Below are 22,514 nucleotides of genomic sequence, written 5' to 3'. Positions count from 1 at the left end.
CTCACATGCATGCACACTTACCATTACCATCATCATTTAACATCTAACTTTCATGCTGACATGAAATGGATAGTTCTCCAAGACCCAACAAGTCAGAGAACTGTCCTATCCCATTGTCTGCTTTGGCATGGTTTCTGTGGCTGAATGCTCTTCTTAAACTCAACCACTTTACAGAGAGCAATGAAGACTTTTTTGTGACACTACCACCAGTGAACCTATCTTGTAACTTACAAAACTAAATATAACCCTTGACTAAATGGGGGTTCAGTAAAGAAAGGAGCAACTTTGTGCTGGTATTGAGTGGTTAAAACATGAAACAAGAGATAAAAACAGGTTTGTTACAGTAGAGGAAATACATGGCTACCTCACATTTTATAAAGGAGGGTGGGAGCAGTTGGAGTGAAACTCAAAAGGGAGAGATAATTATGATAGGTGTTAGAGTGAGCCCTCAAAGTTCAAGGAAGTGAATAGAAAAGAGAGAGGGGACAGATCACTGGGTAGGATGGGTGAGTAGATGTTGCGTGAGTGTATGAAAATGAAAGTCAGGTGTAGGGTGACTGTTGTGAACAAGGAACAAGGGTAGTGGGGTGGTTGATGATAAATATGAGTTGAAATTAAGTTAGGGAAGAGGAGGTGATAACTTGTTCAGAAAGGGTGCAAAGCTGCAGAATGGTAATACAGGAAAAGATGAGAAAGGGAAATGATGGTTTGGTTGCAAGAATGTGGGGAGAATGAGAGACATAAAAGTGGAGAGGAAGGTGGTCAGGGATACATAGGGGCCAGTAAACTGGTAGTGGTTGAGGGGGAAGGTGAGATAACTTGATAGCACAAACACACACATGCAGGTAGGAAGCACAACTATACATACATGCAGGTTGGGCTGATTAATTGTAATAGCCAAGGGAACATATTGTGTAGTCTTTAGAGATGGTGGTTGGTGCAAGTGGAAAAGATAACAGGTGTGGAAAGATACAGAATAAACACTGTTATCTCCCATAAAATTACAGGGAGCATACTAATTTCAGACAGTATGACTTTTAGAAGTGAAACAATACAAAAATATCAACTGAATTTACAAAAATGTTGAAAAAGTCATTTCAGCAAGCAAAATTGTTTGAGAGATTTCAGTTTTCAAAACAGCTCCTCTTGAAATAGTTTAATTGGTTACTCTCTAAATCTTCCCCTTTTATTTATTTATTTATTTTTTGGGAGCTATTTTTTAATTGTAATATTTCAGAATCTTGAAGATTAAAAAGCAAAATAGCAATAGTAGTGAATAGTTGTCCAGTTATAATTACTATATCAAAATCTAAGATCTCTCTTTGGAGTAGGTAGATTTGATAAATTTCAGCTATCATCAGTTTTTATTGGGTAGTCAATGAATGCTTGTTTCCATTAAAATATTTTTCAAGCAACAAATTATGAACCATTTGAAGGAATAACAATTTACCAATGATCCTCCAATGATAATATGTCATTTTTATATAAAATTCCTTTGGTTTAGTGGTTACAAATTCAATGGAAGAATTATTTATGCCTTTCTCAAACTTCATTATTGATATCCATATTTCTAGACCTAAACCTGCTAAGCCAACACTCAATAAACCAAACTGTTACAGAGTCCTCTCCAAATTTTATTGACGATGCAGTAGTATTAAGGGCTAATTTAAATTCAGACTTGAAAAGTTCATGAGAAGGCATTGTTACTGTTTGGAGCTCTAAAATTTCCAGTATTAATAATTGCTGCTTCAGTTAAATTGAATCTGAAGAAAAGAAAAATTACCATCACATTAGTAATCTTTGATAATTAGTATTATTTGTCACAGTAAAAGAGAAAAATGAAAAAGAAAAACACATGCCTAACAATCTGATGTTAGAGCTTTCAGGGTAGACTTGAAGCCATCTAATTACCATCTAATCTTGTGTAATGCAGAAAACTATATAGACTAGAAAAATATATTCAAATGTAAAGACATTAAAGCATTGTTTTTCTTTAAAAAAATAAGCCATTCAGAGTGGAAAACCATCCCTTTTCTACCCTATTTCACAGTAATGTAATTTTAGCATTAGTTGGTTGCTAATCTGTGATAATTTATTAGTTTCTGCTATTGACTACTTCCATCACTATCTTGAGAACAATTTTTTTAATAATTTATCTCTGTAAAATCTGAAGATTCTTAGTAAATAGATTTTATCTATCATAACTGTTTATCAATCATTGTTTTTGGTGTTTGACATTTGTATTTATTGATTAGCTAAAGATATATCAGATAATGATAAATTGTGTTTGTGTTGTAATGTTTTTAAAGAATAGTGTAATTTTAATTTTTCCTTTTTTTTCTTTCAGAATTAAGTCTATGTATATTTAGAAGTTTAAAAATAAATTGTTCATCATTAGCTAATTAGATTTGGCTATATTTATAGCTCTTTTCACTTTATTGGTCCTTGTATGACTGCATTTTTTAATTGAATGACTTAATGCTTCACTTTATATTGTATATTGTTTTGTAAAGCAATACTATTACAGCTATCAATAAATCCCATTTAGTTTATTAAATTTTCAAAGGGATCAACATGCTATGACTGATTGTTTAATAAAATAACTTTCTTCAAAACTTCTATTATGTAGCAATAACTAATATTATTGTGAGAATAAAACTGATTACTTGAATTTTCATCTTTCACAAATTCAAATTATTTTTAATAGTAACTAATCAGCAAAGTATATCAAAATTATTTTGTAAATTGTATTTGCTTAATATTTTATTCAATTAAATAGAATTCAAATAAAGTTTCAATATATCATTCATGAAAATTAATCTAGATATGAGTTTCTTTCCATATACATAATGTAATGCTGTATCTTTTTCATAGAATTAAGTTATATAAATTTTTGTACTACAACTAAGTTGTGTACATTTTTGTAAGCTAAACTTTCAATAGTAGTAGTAGTAGTAGTAATATCCATGTTCATGGATATTGTCAGTTATTTACTAAATTTTTTCATCCATTCATTAAAAAAATGTATTGCTTTTTTTCATTATCTAATATTTGTAGCATTTATATAGTTCTTTAGGATGATGAAACTGACAGTGATAGTAGTGTAGCTAATTTTTTGCTTTACTGATTTTAATGCATTTTTTTAAGGGAGCAGTAACTATTTTGTAATGTCAAAAACCTCTAAATTTATGTAATAAATCAATGTATTATAAAAATCAATTGCAATGCAGAGATCAAATGTTAGATATCAAACATAACAATAACAAATTATTGAAATGTTACCTTAGAATATTTAATTAGTCCTAATATTTCATGTTAAAATGCTCCTTTTTCAGAGCTATAAAGAATGAGAGATAAATTACATGCCCATTTTCTATGTGTATGGGTACATTGAATTGAAAACCACCCAAACTATATTCTAATTTTCCTTTCATTATATTCAAGTCTATATCTAAATTTAATTATCATTATTCAGAGGATGTTAATATAGTTTTGTTATGTGCTGTGTAACCTGACTGAAAATAGTTGTATGGGAATAATGAAATTTTATTTACATTTCTAAATGGGTAAAATTATCTTTACAGACAATCAGCTGTGGAAGTGATGTCTGGTCCTAACAATTAGTCAATTTTAAATTTACAAGAACTTAATATCATCATCATCATCGTTTAATGTCCGCTTTCCATGCTAGCATGGGTTGGACGATTTGACTGAGGACTGGTGAAACCAGATGGCTACACCAGGCTCCAATCTCATTTGGCAGAGTTTCTACAGCTGGATGCCCTTCCTAATGCCAACCACTGCGAGAGTGTAGTGGGTGCTTTTACGTGTCACCCGCACGAAGGCCAGTCAGGCGGTACTGGCAACGGCCACGCTCAAAATGGTGTATTTTATGTGCCACCCGCATTTTGCTGTGCAATTAAGAAGTGTTTAATAACAGTGTAAATGCTTACAAAAGAACACTTTTATCATGTTTGTTGCATCTGCACAGATGTCATGATTGAGATAGAATAATTTTCTTCCACTTCATAAGTTGGTTTTAGATAAATTTAAAAGTGCTTGTTATGCCAGTTTTTTTTTTTCTTTTAATTTTTTTTTTTACTTAAAGACAAATTTACTTAGTGTTCTCATCTCAGTTTGTATACAGATAAAAATTCATAACATCTTGTATATTTTATAGTACCTTTATAACTTCTAAAGTTTATGGAAAGTATTATTCTCTGATTACATTTAAATATTTAAGGTAACCTTATCAAATATTTATGATTTAAAGATTATTCTGAATAAATATTTGATGATATTAGAAGATATAAGTTTTAAGAATATGTCAGAAGAAACTCTCACTTATACACACACACTGAGGAAAATCTATTTTAATACTGCATCTCCTGCAACTAGTCTATCATTTATGAATGCATGCAATAAAAGTGTCATCTTCGATATTTTTGAATGTTTTAGGAGTTCTTATATTTATCTATGTTATATTTGTCTATTTTTCAGGCTTGTTTCATATAAACCAAGAACAAAAACTGTCCAATTTGAATCCTCAAGAGTAACTTATGTTGCTGCTGATAAAGATGTTAAAATATTCATGGACAACAGTAATGGAATAAAACATGACAATACATCTAATCACAGGGTAAAATTCATTTGAGATTTATCAATTTATGTTTTGAATATATACAGGGGTTGGACAAAATAATGGAAACACCTTAAAATTTCAAACAAATTTATTTTAATATGGGGTAGGACTGCCTTTGACAGTAATTACAGCTTGAATTCTATGAGGTATGGACTTGTACAAAGTTTGAATTGTTTCCAAAGGAATTTTTGTCCATTCTTCAGCTAAAACAGTCTCCAGTTCTAGCAGTGATGATGGTGGAGGATATCGACTCCTAACTTGTTTTTCTAAAATGCAGCATAAATGTTCAATAATATTGAGATCTGGGCACTGTGGTGGCCAGATGAGATGTTCAACTAGAATGTTCTTCGTGCCATTCAGTAACAACTTTAGCTGTGTGAATTGGTGCATTATCATCCTAAAAGATTGCATTTCCCTCTGGAAACAGTTCTGTAACCACAGGATGAATTTGATTAGATAAAATGCTTAAATAGTCTTGACTATTAATTCTGCCATGAAGGGAATCCATTGGGCCGGCAGATTTCCAAGACATAGCCCACCAGATCATCACAGATCCTCCTCCATGTTTAACAGTTGGAAGAAGGCAGTCTGGTTCAAATGCCTCTTTGGCTGTCTCCACACGTATACTCAGCTGGTGGTCGAAAATAAGGTAAAGGATGACTCGTCCGAGAAAATAACATTCTTCCACTGTTCTAGGGACCAGTTCTGTAGGTTTTTACTCCACTCTAAACACTTTGCAACATTTGTTTGTGAAAGTAGTGGATTTCTGATTGCAGCCCTCCCATGAAATCCAGCTTTGTGCAGCTCCCAGCAAACAGTTTTTGTGGAAACTGGGTTCTTGAGTTGGTCATTAAACTCTGCAGTAATTTTGGGAGCTGTACTTTTGTGATCCTTCCTAAATATTCGCGTAAGAGTCCAATGGTCCCTATCTGAAAGTTTGGTTTTCTTCCGAAGTTTTGTTTCAACGAGGAGGTTTATCCCTCTTTCTCAAAGGCTATCATTACTTTCTAGACAGTACTTCTTGATATATACCAAACATTTCAGCTGTTTTCATTATGCTAGTACCTGGCTTACGAGCACTGACAATTTGACCTCTTTTAAAGTCTGATAGATCTGTCATTTTAATGAATTTTAATTACCTTTTTCTGACATTATCTGAAAAGAAACAGCAATTTTAGCAAAACGTATTAAGCAACACTAATAATAAATCAAAAACTTTAAAATAAACAAGCTTTTGACGATTTTATAGATATTTCAAAATTATGCTATGATGCTAGGTGTTTTCATTATTTTGTCCAATCCCTGTGTATGTATGTATATATATATATATATATCTTGTACAGCCTTCTGGCTTGGCAGCCCCTAGTCAAACCATCCAACCTATACCAGCAAAGAAAGCAGACGTTAAACAAGAATGATAATGATTCCTTAATTTTATTTCTTATGAATTATATTTTGTTTTTATTTTTGCAGAATAGGTTGGTTTTTTTGGGGGTTTTTTTTTTTTTTTTTTTTTTTTGAAATTTTAAATTCATCATTTCTATTGCTGTATAGATGCTAGGTTTCTTTCAAGTGACTTTGAATGAAGACATGTATGCAGTATCCTCCAAAACTGTGCAGAATAATATTTGCTGCTTTCTTATATATATTTAATAAAAATATCTGTATTTTCATTGAGGTATAAAACTGAAACTGAAATATCCTATCACTACCAGATAAACTATCAAACAAGTGTCTGTTACCTCTATTTTGAATAGGTAATGATTAGCATAAATGTTTCAATAGTATATTTTCCACTAATGTCCCTACAATGGTGACCTTGAACAATAGAGTAGATAAATTTAGTAAAATTTATGCTATTGATTTACTGAGGATTTATAATTGATAGAATTTATTATTTGGAAAGGGAACAGTAAACTGTTGTCTGCTGGTTCTTCGAACAGGGATAAAAATGAGATTGAATGAATTGAAATAGTATGAAACAACAATATGTTTCAAGTTATGCTGAAATTTTAGCAAATCAGGTTCTAAGTTGTAGTAACCATCATTGTAATTCTCTAGAAAATATTTAACAATGAACTAAAACATAGAGGATAAAAGAAAGTTGGATAATCATTATGGTGGGTTTCTTTGGGAAAGGTGAAGAAAAGAGCCTAAGGCAAAGTTCATAATTCTTGTAAGGCAGCTTCTTGCACTGTTGATTCTGATTCTATTGAAATTGCTAATGTTATTCACTTAAAATTCTTTTGGAAAGTTTATATTAAAGAATTATTATTATTATATTTTGATAGTAATATTCAAATGTCTTAAATAATTCTTACTGCTTATTTATTGCAATTCTTGGAAGTTTTATATTAGATTTTGTTTAAGGATTTTAAGATAGCTAATGTTTCTTCTTTTTTCTTTAATTGCGTAAGTTATATTTTGTCCAGTTCAAAATTACTTAAAGGTATTTCTGATTTGTTTTTATGCTGAGAGAAATCTCGTACATAAAACATTGATTTGTAAATATACATAAGATCACCAGCAAAAGATGTTTTTGTAAACTGAACTTATTGTAAATCTCAATTCTGCATAATTGCAGTCTTTTCTATGAGCATCAATAATTTTTAATTTGTATGACCTTTTCAATGATAAACTACTCCACATTTACTCTCCCCATCTCTCTCCTGAATACATATAAAATATTATCTCTTTACTTTCTTCTTCTAGCTCAATCTCTCCACAATGCAACAAATTTATTTACAGCCAACTAGCACCTCAAGCTATTACTGTGAAACAATTTATAGTCCTGAGTTGGTTCCAATCATCACTAAACCTGGCAACCTCTCCTTACCCTCTTTATTGCAAATGGTACCCCAAAATGTAAAAGCATGCTAAACTAATTTACAATCTTTTGCAAATTTTGCATATTTTCCCAATTCTTTTGTAAAAGAGAAAATAATACTTTTCTCCTTTACTCACTCAGAAACTGTAGATAAAATGCTTATAAATGGTTTTAACTGTTTAAATTTTGCTCTTGTTTCAGCAAGCCAGTCTATCTTTAGATGAAGAAACTGAAAGGCAAAGTCAGTCAATGGATTGTGAACCAAGTCCACCAAAGCAATCTGGGTCCTACAGCAATCTCTTTGATCCTACTAATCCAACATCAGTAGGGGCAGCTATGCAAGCTAATCAAGGAAATCATATTGGTAGAATATCACCCAGGATACCACCACGTAATTTGTATACACAGTCCCCTCAAAGAACACGTTCAGCTGACAAAAAAGCTCCAGTTGCCACACCTGAAGTGGTTTCCCCCATCAGTTCTCCTACAGTAAAATCACAATCTAGTTCTCCAAGTCCTACTAAATACAACTATGCTAAACCTCCTATAGGTTATCACACACCTCGCTCAAATGGATTCACATCCCTTACACCTGGGCCACAAATGACAATGCCATCAACAGGATCTTCACATCCCCCATACATGGGGTCAAGTGTAAATAGAGGTTTTAGTAGGACAGGAAGTCCAGTTATATATACACTGGATAAAAGTAAACCTCAGCATTGCCAATATTCTACAGGAGTTGGACAACCACCATATGAACATGGTAACAATGTTAATTATTCTTCTCCATCTCACAGATATATGCCTGTGGAATATTCTTCAGTGACATATGACCCTGATAAGGTAAGAGTGCCTCGTCGACCTATGTCATTTGTACGAGCTTTGGAAGTGAGTGAGGCTGTAGAACAGAAAGAAAAGCAGCATGCTACTCCATCCAAAAGATCAGAGGCTTATCAAGAGGAAGAAAAACCACGTAACATGTATGATTCAACTTATGAAATTTCAGTTTGATAATTTCTTGCAGCTTTGATTATTATCATTTTTTTTTTTTTTTAACTGGAAAAAAACAAAACAAAAAACAACATGATTTGTGTACACATTTGGTGGCTAATGTGTTGTAATATGGATTATAGAATGTTTGAATTTGCAGCTGAAAGTAATTGTGTAAAAAAACTGAAGAGAAGAAAAATCTCAAGCAGATCAGTGACTACTGTTTTCTGCAGCCATTCTTTTACTACTACTACTATAGAAATTATTATTATTAACTGGTATATGTATCTAATTCTATTATTTTGTAACTAAAGAAAGTGAGATATAAAATCTCCCATAAGATGTACTACAATGACATATTATTTTAGTGAAAGGGTTTTTTTAAATAAGAAACGCATTTTTTTAAATAAGAAATATAGGGTAAATGAAACGATTGATATATTCACTTATAAGTATAATTCTAATGATGTTTAAGACTACTTTGAACAAATTGCATAAACTAAATTTGTACTGCCATTTTAGTGTCAGCAAATTTTTGCTATTTTTTTATCTCATTGTATAGTTTCTCTTTAAATAATAGCAGTAGGATGAATTAATATTTTTATTTATATTTTTAATTTCCTCCTTCTTCAAAGCACAAATAATATTAACTAAATTCAAAATTATTGCTTATTTATTAATTTAGGTTGATTGAATTATTACAATGAGATATTTAGACAACAAAAAATTTCAATTATTATACACAACTATTCATTGCAAACAGTTGCATTCTAACTTCCTTTTGTGTACTGCGCTGACGGGTAGTCTTCTAAAGCAATCCATACACAATAATTTAAGTAATGTTTAACATTACAATTTCTCATTAATGTCTTATGGTTATAATATGCATATATTACATTTCACTTGTTAGAATTGTCTGATGTATGCTAAAGATATAAAGGGAGCTAATGCCTTGACTTATGCTTATAATTCAATACTTATCAATCATTTATAACATATTAAACTTTGTATCAATCTTCTGAAATGTGATTACAGCAATAGAACATTGAATCTTACTAGTATATATACATGAAGCTTGCTTGTTTGGTTGATAAATTAGAAATTGAAGAATTGATATATTTCAAATCATAGTGATGTTATTTAGCTTCACTTTTTGATTTTTTTTTTTTCTAAGGATAATTGTGTGACTGATTTTATAAAGAAAACATGCACATTGATGTATCATCATATTCAGATATTCAAATTAATGCTTGTTGTTAAATTTAAGCATTTTGTGAAGTATATTTTGACGTATGGGTGTGATTGTATATATGCTGTTTTGTCAATGGAATTCCATAACCACTATAAAAACAAATATAAGATTCTTTCCTATAATTGCTGTATTTCCCCTTTTAAAACACTTTCCTTGCAGTAAAACTGTTAACATTTCTGAAATCTATTTGAATCAGAGGATTCTTCAGTTTCTTTTTTACAGTTGGCATTATGGCTTAAATGTCAATGTAGCAATGGTCTTTCACAAGCTTAAAACTTGGTAGGGGGGAGCACAAAAGTGAACCCAGGGAATATGGCTGTTTTGATTTTTTTAAATTTTATTTTTATTTTTAGTATCAGTGTTTTGAACAGACCTTGCAGTATGTAGCCAAACATATGTCCATAAAGTTCCAAGACCGACTGTATTAAATACTTAACATTTGACTGTATATGAATATACTTTTGAAAACTTCCATGATAGGGCAAAATAAATTTGCCTTTTCTCATATAAGTGACATAAAACCTTTAGTATTTTTGGCTATATGACTGGAACTTTATAACTGAAACTTGTACATATGGTAAATTGGTTGGTATTGCACAGGAGAGACAGATGTAAAAAATTCAGTTGTGGGTTATTATTTAACAAAACCAATTCATGTATGCATTAACTCTGATGACAGTATGATGTTATTTGTATGTGAGAAATGTGTGTCCAATTATTTTTAGGTCACTTTTAACAGTGGATCTCCTAATTCCCCCTCCCCTTTTTTTTCTGAAGTATTTCATAAAATTTGCCAATTGTTTACATAAAATGATAATGTATAATCATACTGCCTCCTGCCTATACTAAATTTTCTTTAAATTATGATGAAATATTCCTTTATTATTGTAATTTATTTTGTACGCATTTAGCAAATACCTAGATGATATTGAGCATTAATTTTCAAATAATTATTAATCAAAACTATTGTTTTCAAATATTGAGATAATACTTTTTTTTTTTTTTCATTTTTGAATTGGACATCATTTTCATATTATTTAACTGAATGTTAATTTTTTTTAAGCATTCAGTTTTAATAATTGTATCAAACTTCAAAACATTTAGATATAGCTATTCTGTTCTTTAAATGTATGCATTGATTTTTATATAAAAAGGGAGAGACTAAAAACTGCTTGTTTTTATATTTTCCTTTTTATTTAATCTTTTAAACTTAATAACTTGTGTGAAAAGAAATTTTTTTTTTTTTTTTTTTTTCTAAAAAAAAAAAAAGGAAATTCAACAACTTTCCATTCTATATTTTCTGAATTCCTAATGCTGTTGAATTTTTTTTTCATCTTTTTTTTTATACCTTTTAACAACCTGTTTTCTTATTGAAAATTAAAAGTTAAATTTGAAACCAATTTACTTTCTGTTTAAAATTTTGTTATTCTCCAAAATCATTTTCCAATTTTCATCTTTTTTTTTTTTTTTAAATATATTATATTTCAGTTACCTTATGTAAGTATTTGTTATTAACTTGTCGGATTATCTTGTGGGTACACAAATCATTCATTTATTCAATGGCTAGTTAGCTTTAGGCTGTTGATGTATATTAAATATATCTACATACAAGACTCATTATTCTATGCTTTTGTTACTCTTCATCATCAAAGCTTACTGATCTCATATAATATGTATTTCCATCATATCACAGTATCTTGATTGGCAATTAACACATTTGGTAAACTTGGTTAATAAATTTACTTTGTTTCATTTAGTTTTTGTTAACTTACTTAACCTAGACAATTAGTAGTATTTTCTATATATAATATTCATTCATATTCTTTTTCAACTGTAGGCATATTTGTTAAAGCAAAGTATTTTTTCTATCAAATTTTCATTCTGTAAAGCAAAAGTACTCAGCTATTTATTGGGCTTGTGATGATCATAAAATTCCATTCCATCTACAATTATTAAATGTTATTTAATTATTTTTTTAAGTTCCATATCAACTTTACACATTTATCTTATAAAATGTTTAATTTACCATAAGTTTAAGCTTTCAAAAATAAAACAAATGACGAAAAAAAAAAAAAAATGAAATTTTTCTTAACATATTAAATCCAAAATGTGAATTCTTGCCCTGTGAACACATTTTTGTTTGTGAATGAATGTCTTAACTGCTGTGTATAATCTGATGTCTACACTCTGTATGCATATACCAAAAATCCAACTGCCATTGACATTTAGATGATTCATGTAATGAAATAATTTAAATATCATTAAAAAAAAGTATATTCATTTAAAATATTTTGATTCATACTTTGGAAATTATTTTAAAGGCTCATCAATTATACAATGATCACCTGTTGAAAATAACTGATTCAAAATATTGAAATGAATAGGTAACAAATACATTTGCATTTGTTGGGAGAAAAATATTAGTAAACTCACTTTTCATTTGGCATATTTCTTTTTGCTTATGTAGCACTTTCAGAAGTTATTTTATTTCTCTTAACTTTATCAATTTAGCAAATTATGCCAATGCCCAGTTTGTTAAATATGATTTATAATGAGTACATTCATTATGCACTCATTAATTTAATTTAAAAATACTCTTATTTCCTGTTCCCTAGTATTATGTAATATATTTTCTAAAAAATACTTTTCTGTTTCCTATCACAAGTATAAACTTATTTTTTAAGCTTCTAAATTTAATATTTTTATAAAAAATATTCTGGCTAGATATCAATAATGTGAGTATGTATTGACTCTAATTTTTCAAAATTAATCTATAGAACTCTACAATATGTATAAACTTATTTATCTCCCCTTGGAATTTGGTATGCGAGTTAAATTTTCTTTAAAAATAATATTCATCATATGCTATTCATACTACTGATACTTTGCTCATTTAAAAATGCTTTCCTTAGATTTACATACTCCTCAGTTTCCTTTAATATAGAGCAACAAGCTTCAACTACTTTGTTTTTATGGCTCTATATTGAATATATTTAATAATTGTACTAGGTAATGGTTTTGTTGGACAGCCCTCACTCCCTCATTCAGAATTATTATTGTTATCATTGTTCTTTTTTTTATGTACTTTTTCTCCTTTAATCAAGGGGAAACTTTGAGCCCGAAAAATTTTGTCCCATAAATGAATGTGCATCATGTTTTCACTAAAGACTATTCTTGAAGTATTACAACTTCAAATAAAATTGGTAAAAAGTAGCCTTCCTCATTTATCTATAAAAAAGAAAATAAAATTGAAATTTGCTAGACATTATTGAAGAAAAATAAAAAAAATATATTTACATGATTTTCTTCTTCCTTTTTTTCTCTCTCTTTCTTTTATTGATTTTTAAGAATTGACACAAGTATTCGTGATTTCTATTTCGTTACTGTAGGCTTTATATCTGGGAATTGTTTATTCTATTATTAGATAATATTAGGTTATGGTGGAAAGAAAACTTAGGATATGCAAAAAATAAAATTATTAGTTTTCAGTAATGAATAAAATAGCTCAAATACAGATCTAATTAAAATTAATAAATTTTGACAACTGTTTAACATGAAAAAAAAAATGTTGAATTTTTTCCCCTCAGAGTAATGATTCTAAGAAGTTTTTCATAAAATAACTATTATACATTCCAAAATACAAGTGATTTTGTGAAATTGTAAAAAATAATCCAATTCAAAAACAAAAATTACCATTCCAAGTTGCATAACAATGAACATACTTTTTTTTAATAAACAAATTCATAATGTCTTATAAAATGAAAAACATTCATTTTACCATGTCCAATTCTTAATACTTATCTACCAGATTGTATGAAATGTTGGTAGATGGTATACATTGCATCCCTCCAGGTGGTTTTCTTTTTATTTGTTTGTTTTTATTATGCTTTTTTTTATAATGCTTGTGAGTTTTTTTTATATATACATTCTGTAAGAAAGAAGAATTCTATTCTTTGTGAACAATGGAGAAATATTTTGACACACCTTAAAAGCTAGATGTGGATCATGTATTTAAGTGACATGTAAAGTTTAATAGTCTGCATCAAATGGGCATAGAGAGTCTAAGAATAAAATAATTTCCAGTTAATCCTAAATAGGTTAGGACAGAAATGTTAAAAAATATTTGAAGAAAGAAATAATAGAAAGATTTTCAAAAGTGAACTACAAACAGTAGTATGTCTAACCATTTACTATTGGGTTGAAGTTAGATTTTTCTCTTTTAATGAATTTAGGAAAATTAAGTCCTAGCAAATTCACAAAATTGTTTGAGCATTAAACAATATGCCTTGCAGTATTTCTTCCATCACTTTATATTCTGAATTCAAATCCTGCCAAAATCAGCTTTTCCTTTCATCCTTTCAGGGTTGATTAAAATAAAGTTGTAGTCCAAATACTGAGAGTGACATATTTGACTAACATCCCTCCCCTCAAAATTATTGCCCTTGTGCCTAAATTAAAAATAATGATAATAATAATAATTATTATTATTGTAATAGAGAGGCTTGAACAAATAGATGCCTTGCAGTATTTAGTCCTTTCACACTCTGAGTTCAAATCTTGCCAGGATGTGTGACACTTTCCTATTAGGTCAAACAATCTCCTGGTGAAAATATATGGCAGTGGCAGGGCTGAAACAATGCAATTTCTTGTATTTAAGACATACTTAATTCAGATTCCATTTGAATTAACATTGCCTTTCATTCTTCTAACAGTGGGCTTGCTAAAACCAGTATATACTAAAGATGATTTAATGCACCTTTAGTATATACATTAATTTAAGACTATTTAATTTATTTTCCTCCAAAATTTGTGGTTTTGTGCTACAATTAGTTACTTTTTGTTTGAAGATTACACAGAAATAGTAGCATGTCAGACTAAATACCTCTTTGTATTTACTTTCATCATCATCTCCATTTTTTTTTCAAATCCCACTAGTTTTGACTTTGTCTTTCATTCCTACAGGGTCAATAACATTATTACATTATTTACTGGGATGAATTCCATCTGACTTTACTTTCTTCACTGCAAAAAATTGGCTCTGTGCATAGTCAAAAGAAATTATCATCAGCATGAATATTATTATTAGGGTAGTGAATTAGCAGAATTATTTGAGCATCAGCTAAAATACCTTGTAGTATTTGTTCTGAGTTGAAATTCTACTGAAGTCAATTTTGCCTTTCATTCTTCTGGGGGTTGCTAAAGTACTAGGTTGATTTTTATCAACTAACACTTGCCCTCAAATTTGTGGTCTTGTGCCTAAGTTAAAAAGAATTATTGATATTAATATCATATGGTAGTGCAGCAATAAATCTATGATAAAATTTCAACTTCCAGCTTGAACATTTTTATTTTAATTGATAAGCATGAGGAATTTCCACTTTTCTTTAAACCTAAGGTATGATATTTATTAAAAAAGAATTTTTTTAATCATCACAACTAAAGGCTTTATATCTACATCATGCATTTCTTTCTTTCTTTTCATTTTTTTGTTTTTGTTTTTGTTTCCACCTGCCATTTTTGGAATAGAAAGATAGATAACAAATGAGGATTGTATACAGTTGTCACAACAGTTGGAAGAATGCCTTCTACGTTATTCTATAGAGATTTAGGTTTAAGTCTTCTGATTGTCAGACATTGTAATGTGTGTTAATTAAACGCGTTCAGGCTTGACTGAAAATGTATATACAATGCTTTGCTTATTTTCTGACCCATGTTAGGCCAATGGAACTAAACTGCATTATTACTTCTATGGAGAAATATAAGTTCACACATACATAAAATACATGAACACATGCATGTATACACAGATACATGTATCTGTTAGCTGCTACACTACAAATATTTAAAATTATCAACTGCACTAGTCTTGCCTAGTCATAACTGTTTTGCTCCATTTGACCTGTCATGAACTAGAGACACTGCCCTTCTCTCTTCTAATTTACATACACACACATATACATGCACATGCACCCATGCAGAGACACACAAAGCAGCAAGTCATTATTTATTTGCAATGTACTTACAATCTTCTTTGCTGTTGGCAGGAAAGTTAGTTGCACACACATCTGTAGACACGTACCCTTCTTGGCACCATGCACTGGTTTAATTAGAAATGTCAATTGAATTGTAATTTTCATTACATTAACCTTGACAACTCTTTCTGTTTACTGTGAAGAAGAGTAACTGGATGATTACCTTTTTTTTTTTTTTAAATATATAAACAATAGAAATCTTAAAAATATGAATATATTATTTTTCAACATACTTGGTCAATTTTTGTGCAAGCTTCTTTATGCCAACTGAAAAAAATTGTTTTCAGCTGAATAGATGAACCACATAGGTCCTGCTTCCTCCACTTTTTGGTCCATAGCATATCAATAGCCTTCATACTGTCTTTGAGTGGAACAAATAGATGATAGCTTATAGGAGCAAGTTCAGAAGGATGTTCCAAGACCTCCAATTTCAGCTTCTGTTGGCTTTCAACACTGAGCATTAATATGAGGATAGGCATTGTCGTGCAACAGCACAACACTTTTGACAGTTGTCTTTGGTGTTTGCTTCAAAAATACTGACTGTAACTTATCATGCAACAGCTTATACACTGCTTACTGTTAACTTCCCCCACCAAAAAAAGAAAAAAAAGTCTGCATCACTTGTTCTACTGTTGGTTGCATTCTAAACTGATGGGTGACTGTTAATGTTTCCATTCTATATTCCAGTATTTATTCTCCAACTTGCAGTAGTGTCATCCATTGACACTACTGACCAGTGACATTTTCCCAGGAAGGTTTCATTTTTGTTGCTACAGTGATCAAAAAGTTTTTGACAGATTTCAAAATAATTTTATGCCTGAAATTCTATTGCAGATGGTTGCATAGGAGAACCATAATTGGTATGCATACTATTTACCAATTTATCAGTAGTGATATATCTGTTTAATAGAACCAAGCACAGACTTGTTTAATGTTGTTATCATCAGCACAGAACCTAGGCGAGTATTTTGCTCTTTCTTGGTCTGGGACATGTGTGACCATTCTTAAAATTTGCAGTTCATCTGTGATGTGTCTATAGCAGCAGAAAATTACTCAGTGTTGTGCTGAGAACCTTGGACTGATTTTGACTACTCCACCCGTTAAAAAAAAAAAATCAGCCACCATAATACAAATCAATGAATGCTGCTCTTCTTTAGAGCCAACAGAAAGCAGCCATGATTAAAAACAATGACATCTTAATTCATATTTCAATTTCAGACTTGCACTGTAGTAACACGGGGAAAAAGTGCATCTAGTAATGTGCACATAACTCATCTTCCTGTCAATGAAGGAAATGTAAGTGCATTGCAAATGATTAATGATTCTTGTACATATATAAATAAACGTGTGTGTGTATGTGTATAAATATATATATATTTATGATGTATATATATAAATATATTTTATATATATGATGTAAATATATATATATATATATATATATATTATACATATGTTTATATATATATATATTATACATATGTTTATATATATATGTATATATTTGATACATATTTATTATATATATGTATATATTTTATATATGTGTGGTGTGTGTATTTGATATGTATATTTGCATACATATTTATATAACAATAATTCTGCTTGTTTGTTCACACACATTATGCTTTAGTTTTTAGAGAGAGGAGGTAAATGAGGGAGAGGGAGTGAGATAGCAGATAGTCACTTCCACTAACCATCATGCCATGGTTAGCGGAAGTGAGAGAAAGAGAGAAAAACAAGGAGGTTAAAAAGTTTGTTGAAGTAAGAGAGATAGGGAGAAATATAAAGTGTTTAGCAAAGGGAAATTTTGAAATCTTATAATATATTATTGGGACTGGAAGTGAAATAACTTAGCAAAATAGTTGTGGATGTTATTTTTGATTTTCAATGGAATTGAAAACATTGTGTATATTCTCTATATTGTTTTGTGTACATTAATTGTATATAATGTAATTATATAATGCAAAATATTGTATAAGGAGTATGCAATTATATACTGATCTTTCAGTTTCAATAGAATTAAATATTAATGAATGATACATGTATTAAGTATTGTATAGATTGTTATTGTATATTTTTGTATCATTTATTGCACAGGCAACAATAAGAGTTATATGCAATAAAAATGCAAATCATCCTTTCTTTCTTAAATAGCTCCTCTTAATTCTTTTTGTTTCATGACATTTCCACAGGTCCCACTAGTATATATATATATATATATATAATCATTCAATATCTTTTCATGCTGGCATAGGTTAGTGCAACAGGATCTGATAATTAAGAGGACAACATGCTCAAATGTTTTGGCTTGTTTTTTTGTTTTTTTTTTTCTTGTATGTTCTTTCTAATGCCAACCATTTTACAGTGTGCCAGGTTCTTTTTTCATGGCACTGCTAGTAGAGAGGTCACCTTACAAGACAGAAAGACCTATAGGGGGCCTCTATAAATGAAAGGAATAAGAGTGATTATAATGACTTTAGGAGAGGTAATGAGAGAGGGTGAAGTTTGTAAGAACAGATTTATAGTTGTGAGAGTATTGTAGTGAAGAAAGTAACAGTAGTCACTATTGAGGCAAAGAAAGGGATTAATGTCATGAGGAGTGGGGTGAGAAAGGGAAGGACAGTAGTGAAAGCCATAAAGTGGATTGTGTAGAGGTGGGGTATTCATCTCTCCATACATAAGGACAAGAATGGATGAAAGGTGTGGGAGAAGGGGACATGAGAAAAAATAAGTGAAGGTCCAGAGTCAAGTGGGAGAGTAAACCAGACAAATGTATGTTAAAGATAGCTGAGGACAGTAGAAAAAGAGGGAAGAGAAATGATGGATGGCAGTGGATGAGTGAATTAATATAAGTAATATGACAAGATAGGGTGATGATTTTATATATATATATATATATATATATATATATATATATAAATAAAATGTATGTATATATATACACTATGTACACACGCACACAGAAACAAGAAAGAGCAGGTGACAACTAACAATAGAAAGAAATTTGTTTCTTACAATTGTATTACATTAAAAAAAATCATATATATATATATACTTTGTTTTGGTATTTTTGCTTCATCTTACACTGATATATTACATAAATATAAATGTAGTATTTATGACAGACAGTTTGCTGCAGCAGTAAAATTGTCTGAGAAGTCTGTCTGCAATCTGGTTTCGACTCTCAATTGGAACCACTTCATATCACTCGTCTTTATTATACTTGGTTAAAGGTGTGAAGATCGCAATTTCCTCTTACCTTCACCCAATTCCTAAGCAGTTGTGTGTCTTTAAAAAACCACTACCAATGAAAATTTTATCTTCAACTTGTATAAGTTCCCCATACTCTAAATTGGCAAGGTATGAGCAATTGGTTTCAAATTTGGGTTTGTTTGTTTGTTTTCTTAATAATAATTCTAACCTCATTAAAACTTGTTAAAAAGAATTTCATATATATATATATATATATATATATATATATATATATATATATATATATAAATGAAACTGATATTGCAAATTTCTTTATTTTCATTCTATTTGAGCATTTTATATTTATATATTTTGAAATTCTGCATTCAACTCAAAATGATTTTGATGTTAGCATGCATCTCACATACATATATCAGATACTTGGACAGCAGAAGGATAGTGTGCGGATGGGGCTTTAGGAAAGGTTCCCAGCTGCAAATTCCAATAATTAGTGCAAATATCTGGATTTCCAGACCATCCATTCCATGCTAACATTGAAAAAAGATAAGAATCATTATCATAGTCATCAACATCATCATTATCATCATTATCAATGGGTTAAAATCTGTTTCTCCATATGTGGGTTGGATATATATAGATATGTATATATATATATATATATATATATATATATATATATATATATATAAAGCATTTTTATAAATTAATGAAGGTTATAAATAAAACATACCAGCTTAGTTCCTTGGTCAGTTTTAACTGCTTGGTTATTGCTAAGTAAGGTTCTGTTTCTTTATTCCATTTGTAAAATCTTAAATGGATTGATAATAAATCTGATAGCCAATTTTGGATCATAAGAATATATTGAAAATAATTATCAACATATGAAGCTTTGTTTATATTTCTTACTTATTGCAATTATTTTTTCTTTTTCTTCCACTTGTTTATTTTGAAATACATTTTAAGGCGTGTAAATGTTGCGAAACGCTGGAAAAAGCATAAGAAACAAAAGAGAATAAGAAAAAGAAACAAGGATGAGAAAAGAATAATATATTTTAGAAGTAATTCCAATGTGGATGTAAGTGTATTTACGAGGACAGTTTTGTTGATGTTTATGTATTTTCTTCGTCTACATCATTAATGTTCACTAACAAATTGATATAACTAACACACTTTTCTTAAAAAGTTTGAATCTGTCATTGAATTGGCTGAATACAAACAATACTTATATTATTGTAGAAAATTAAGTACATTAAAAATGAATATTTCCTTGTGGAAAGGGAGCTATTTTTTTGTGGAATAGTTAACATTTCCTAAGAGTCACAATAATCAATAGAATTGACACTCACCTCTAGATTCCATAGCTTTAAGTAGATGAAAGATATTCTGTACAAGAATGCTTATTTGTCTGTATATATGTGTAATATATATAAGTGAAGGAAGCAGAATGAATATCAAATGGCAATCTTTGTATCCTAGAACAACAAATACCATGAAATTTGGTCTTGAGTGAACCTCTCATACAGATGCAAAATACTGAGAACACATGCATATATATATATATATATATATATATATATCATTTGCAGATGAGAACCATCTGGCATGAGTGCTAGAACTGTCGGATCATATTTCCATGTACTCTACTTCTTCAGTGACAGGTGCTTTATTGCCAAATATCACTGAGAATGATACATAGAATAATAGTGACTTTACAGGTGAGTGCACAGCAACCTGCATATGTATGCGTGTGTGTATATATATATATTATATATATATATGTGCGATCTTCACACCTTTAACCAAGTATATATATATATGTTGTTGTTGGCACTCCGTCACTTACGACGCCGAGGGTTCCTGTTGATCCGATCAACGGAACAGCCTGCTCGTGAAATTAACGTGCAAGTGGCTGTGCACTCCACAGACACGTGTACCCTTAACGTAGTTCTCGGGGATATTCAGCGTGAATACAGGCACAACAGAAACAGGAAGTAAGAGTGAGAGAAAGTTGTGGTGAAAGAGTACAGCAGGGTTCGCCACCATCCCCTGCCGGAGCCTTGTGGAGCTTTAGGTGTTTTTGCTCAATAAACACTCACAATGCCCGGTCTGGGAATCAAAACCGTGATCCTATGACCACGAGTCCGCTGCCCTAACCATTGGGCCATTGCACCTCCACATATATATGTATATATCCGAGTTACATACGTTAATGAATTTGTGTTGCAAGATTCCTGATGTGAAATAAGTAGAGCAAGAGTACACACAGAGAAGGAAAGTGTCACTGAAGAGGTCATAGATGTGTGACGAAAGATTTCTAGACAATGGACATGAGTTAGAATATGAACAGTAATAAATTAGTGAAGAATGAATATAGTGCATATGTTTATTTGACAAAAAAAAAATTAATAAAGTGACCGTCCCGAAATACAACAATGTATATATATGTTTTAGTGTATACTTATACATGTATATATATATATATACACACACAAATGTATGTACATACATATTTATATATACATATAGATCTATATATGTATATTTATATCTGTGTGTGTATATATGTGTATGTATACATTTATATATGCAAGAGCCTTAAAATCAATATTGCAAAAACCAAAGTCATAGTAAGTAGGAAGGCGAACACTTCACAAACCCCATCAGGTAGATGGCCCTGCTTGATCTGTAGAAAAGGTATAGGTAGAAACTCCATAAGATGTACCCAGTGTAAGCTATCGACATATAAGGGGTGCAGCAACATCAAAGGAAGGTTAACCAGGAAGATAGCTTTTGTGCGTGGCAGATGCACAGAAAACTGATTCCATCACATGCCAGAAGGAGAAACAAGGCCTGGGCAAAGTTCAGAAAGCTCCTACCTCTACTGGTGACAAGGAGCATTTCATTCAGAGTGAAAGGTAGATTGTATGATGCATGTGTGCGAATTGCCATGCTACATGGCAATGAAACATGGGCCGTGACTGCTGAGGACATGCGTAGGCTTGAAAGAAATGAAGCTAGTATGATCTGCTGGATGTATAATGTCAGTGTGCACACATGACAGAGTGTAAGCGTCCAGAGAGAAATGTTGGACATAAGAAGCATCAGATGTGGTGTTCAAGAGAGACGACTACACTAATATGCTCATGTGCTGCATATGGATGAGGAGAGCTGTGTGAAGAAGTGTCACTACCTAACAGTGGAAGAGGGAGACCCAGGAAGATATGGGATGAGGTCGTGAAGCGTTGGGCCTCACAGTGGCAATGACAAAAGACCAAAACTTCTGGAGATATGCTGTGATTGAGCAGACCTGGCAAGTAAAGTGAGATCACAGTCATAGCCTACACCAGTGTTGCATAACCAATCAATTTAAAAAGTACTTTCGAATCCTTGGGCAACATGCCATGCTTGAGGAAACCTAGTGAGTCAAGTAAATCAAAATCAAAATCAAATCAAATGGAAATTGTAGTTGTGGCCTATGCCAGGGCCGCCTGACTGGCTCCCATGTTGGTGGCACGCAATAAGCACCATTCATGCATAAGTTGTTGCCAGTGC

At 30.8% G+C, this 22,514-nt stretch overlaps 1 protein-coding gene across 1 annotated transcript in view; it reads left to right on the top strand.

Annotated features, from left to right (window-relative positions):
- LOC106870287 (uncharacterized) overlaps positions 1 to 22,514 on the top strand; it is a 157,562-nt gene that overhangs the window by 78,506 nt on the left and 56,542 nt on the right. Inside the window, exons 7-9 of the mRNA XM_014916308.3 lie at positions 4,501 to 4,639; positions 7,671 to 8,452; positions 19,926 to 20,037. Coding sequence (XP_014771794.1) covers positions 4,501 to 4,639; positions 7,671 to 8,452; positions 19,926 to 20,037 — 1,033 coding nt within the window. The remainder of the gene's footprint in view (positions 1 to 4,500; positions 4,640 to 7,670; positions 8,453 to 19,925; positions 20,038 to 22,514) is intronic.

The sequence above is a fragment of the Octopus bimaculoides genome, chromosome Z, assembly GCF_046866305.1.
Source record: "Octopus bimaculoides isolate indiv1 chromosome Z, ASM4686630v1, whole genome shotgun sequence".
Taxonomy (NCBI): domain Eukaryota; kingdom Metazoa; phylum Mollusca; class Cephalopoda; order Octopoda; family Octopodidae; genus Octopus; species Octopus bimaculoides.
This window is presented reverse-complemented; position numbering and strand designations above follow the sequence as displayed.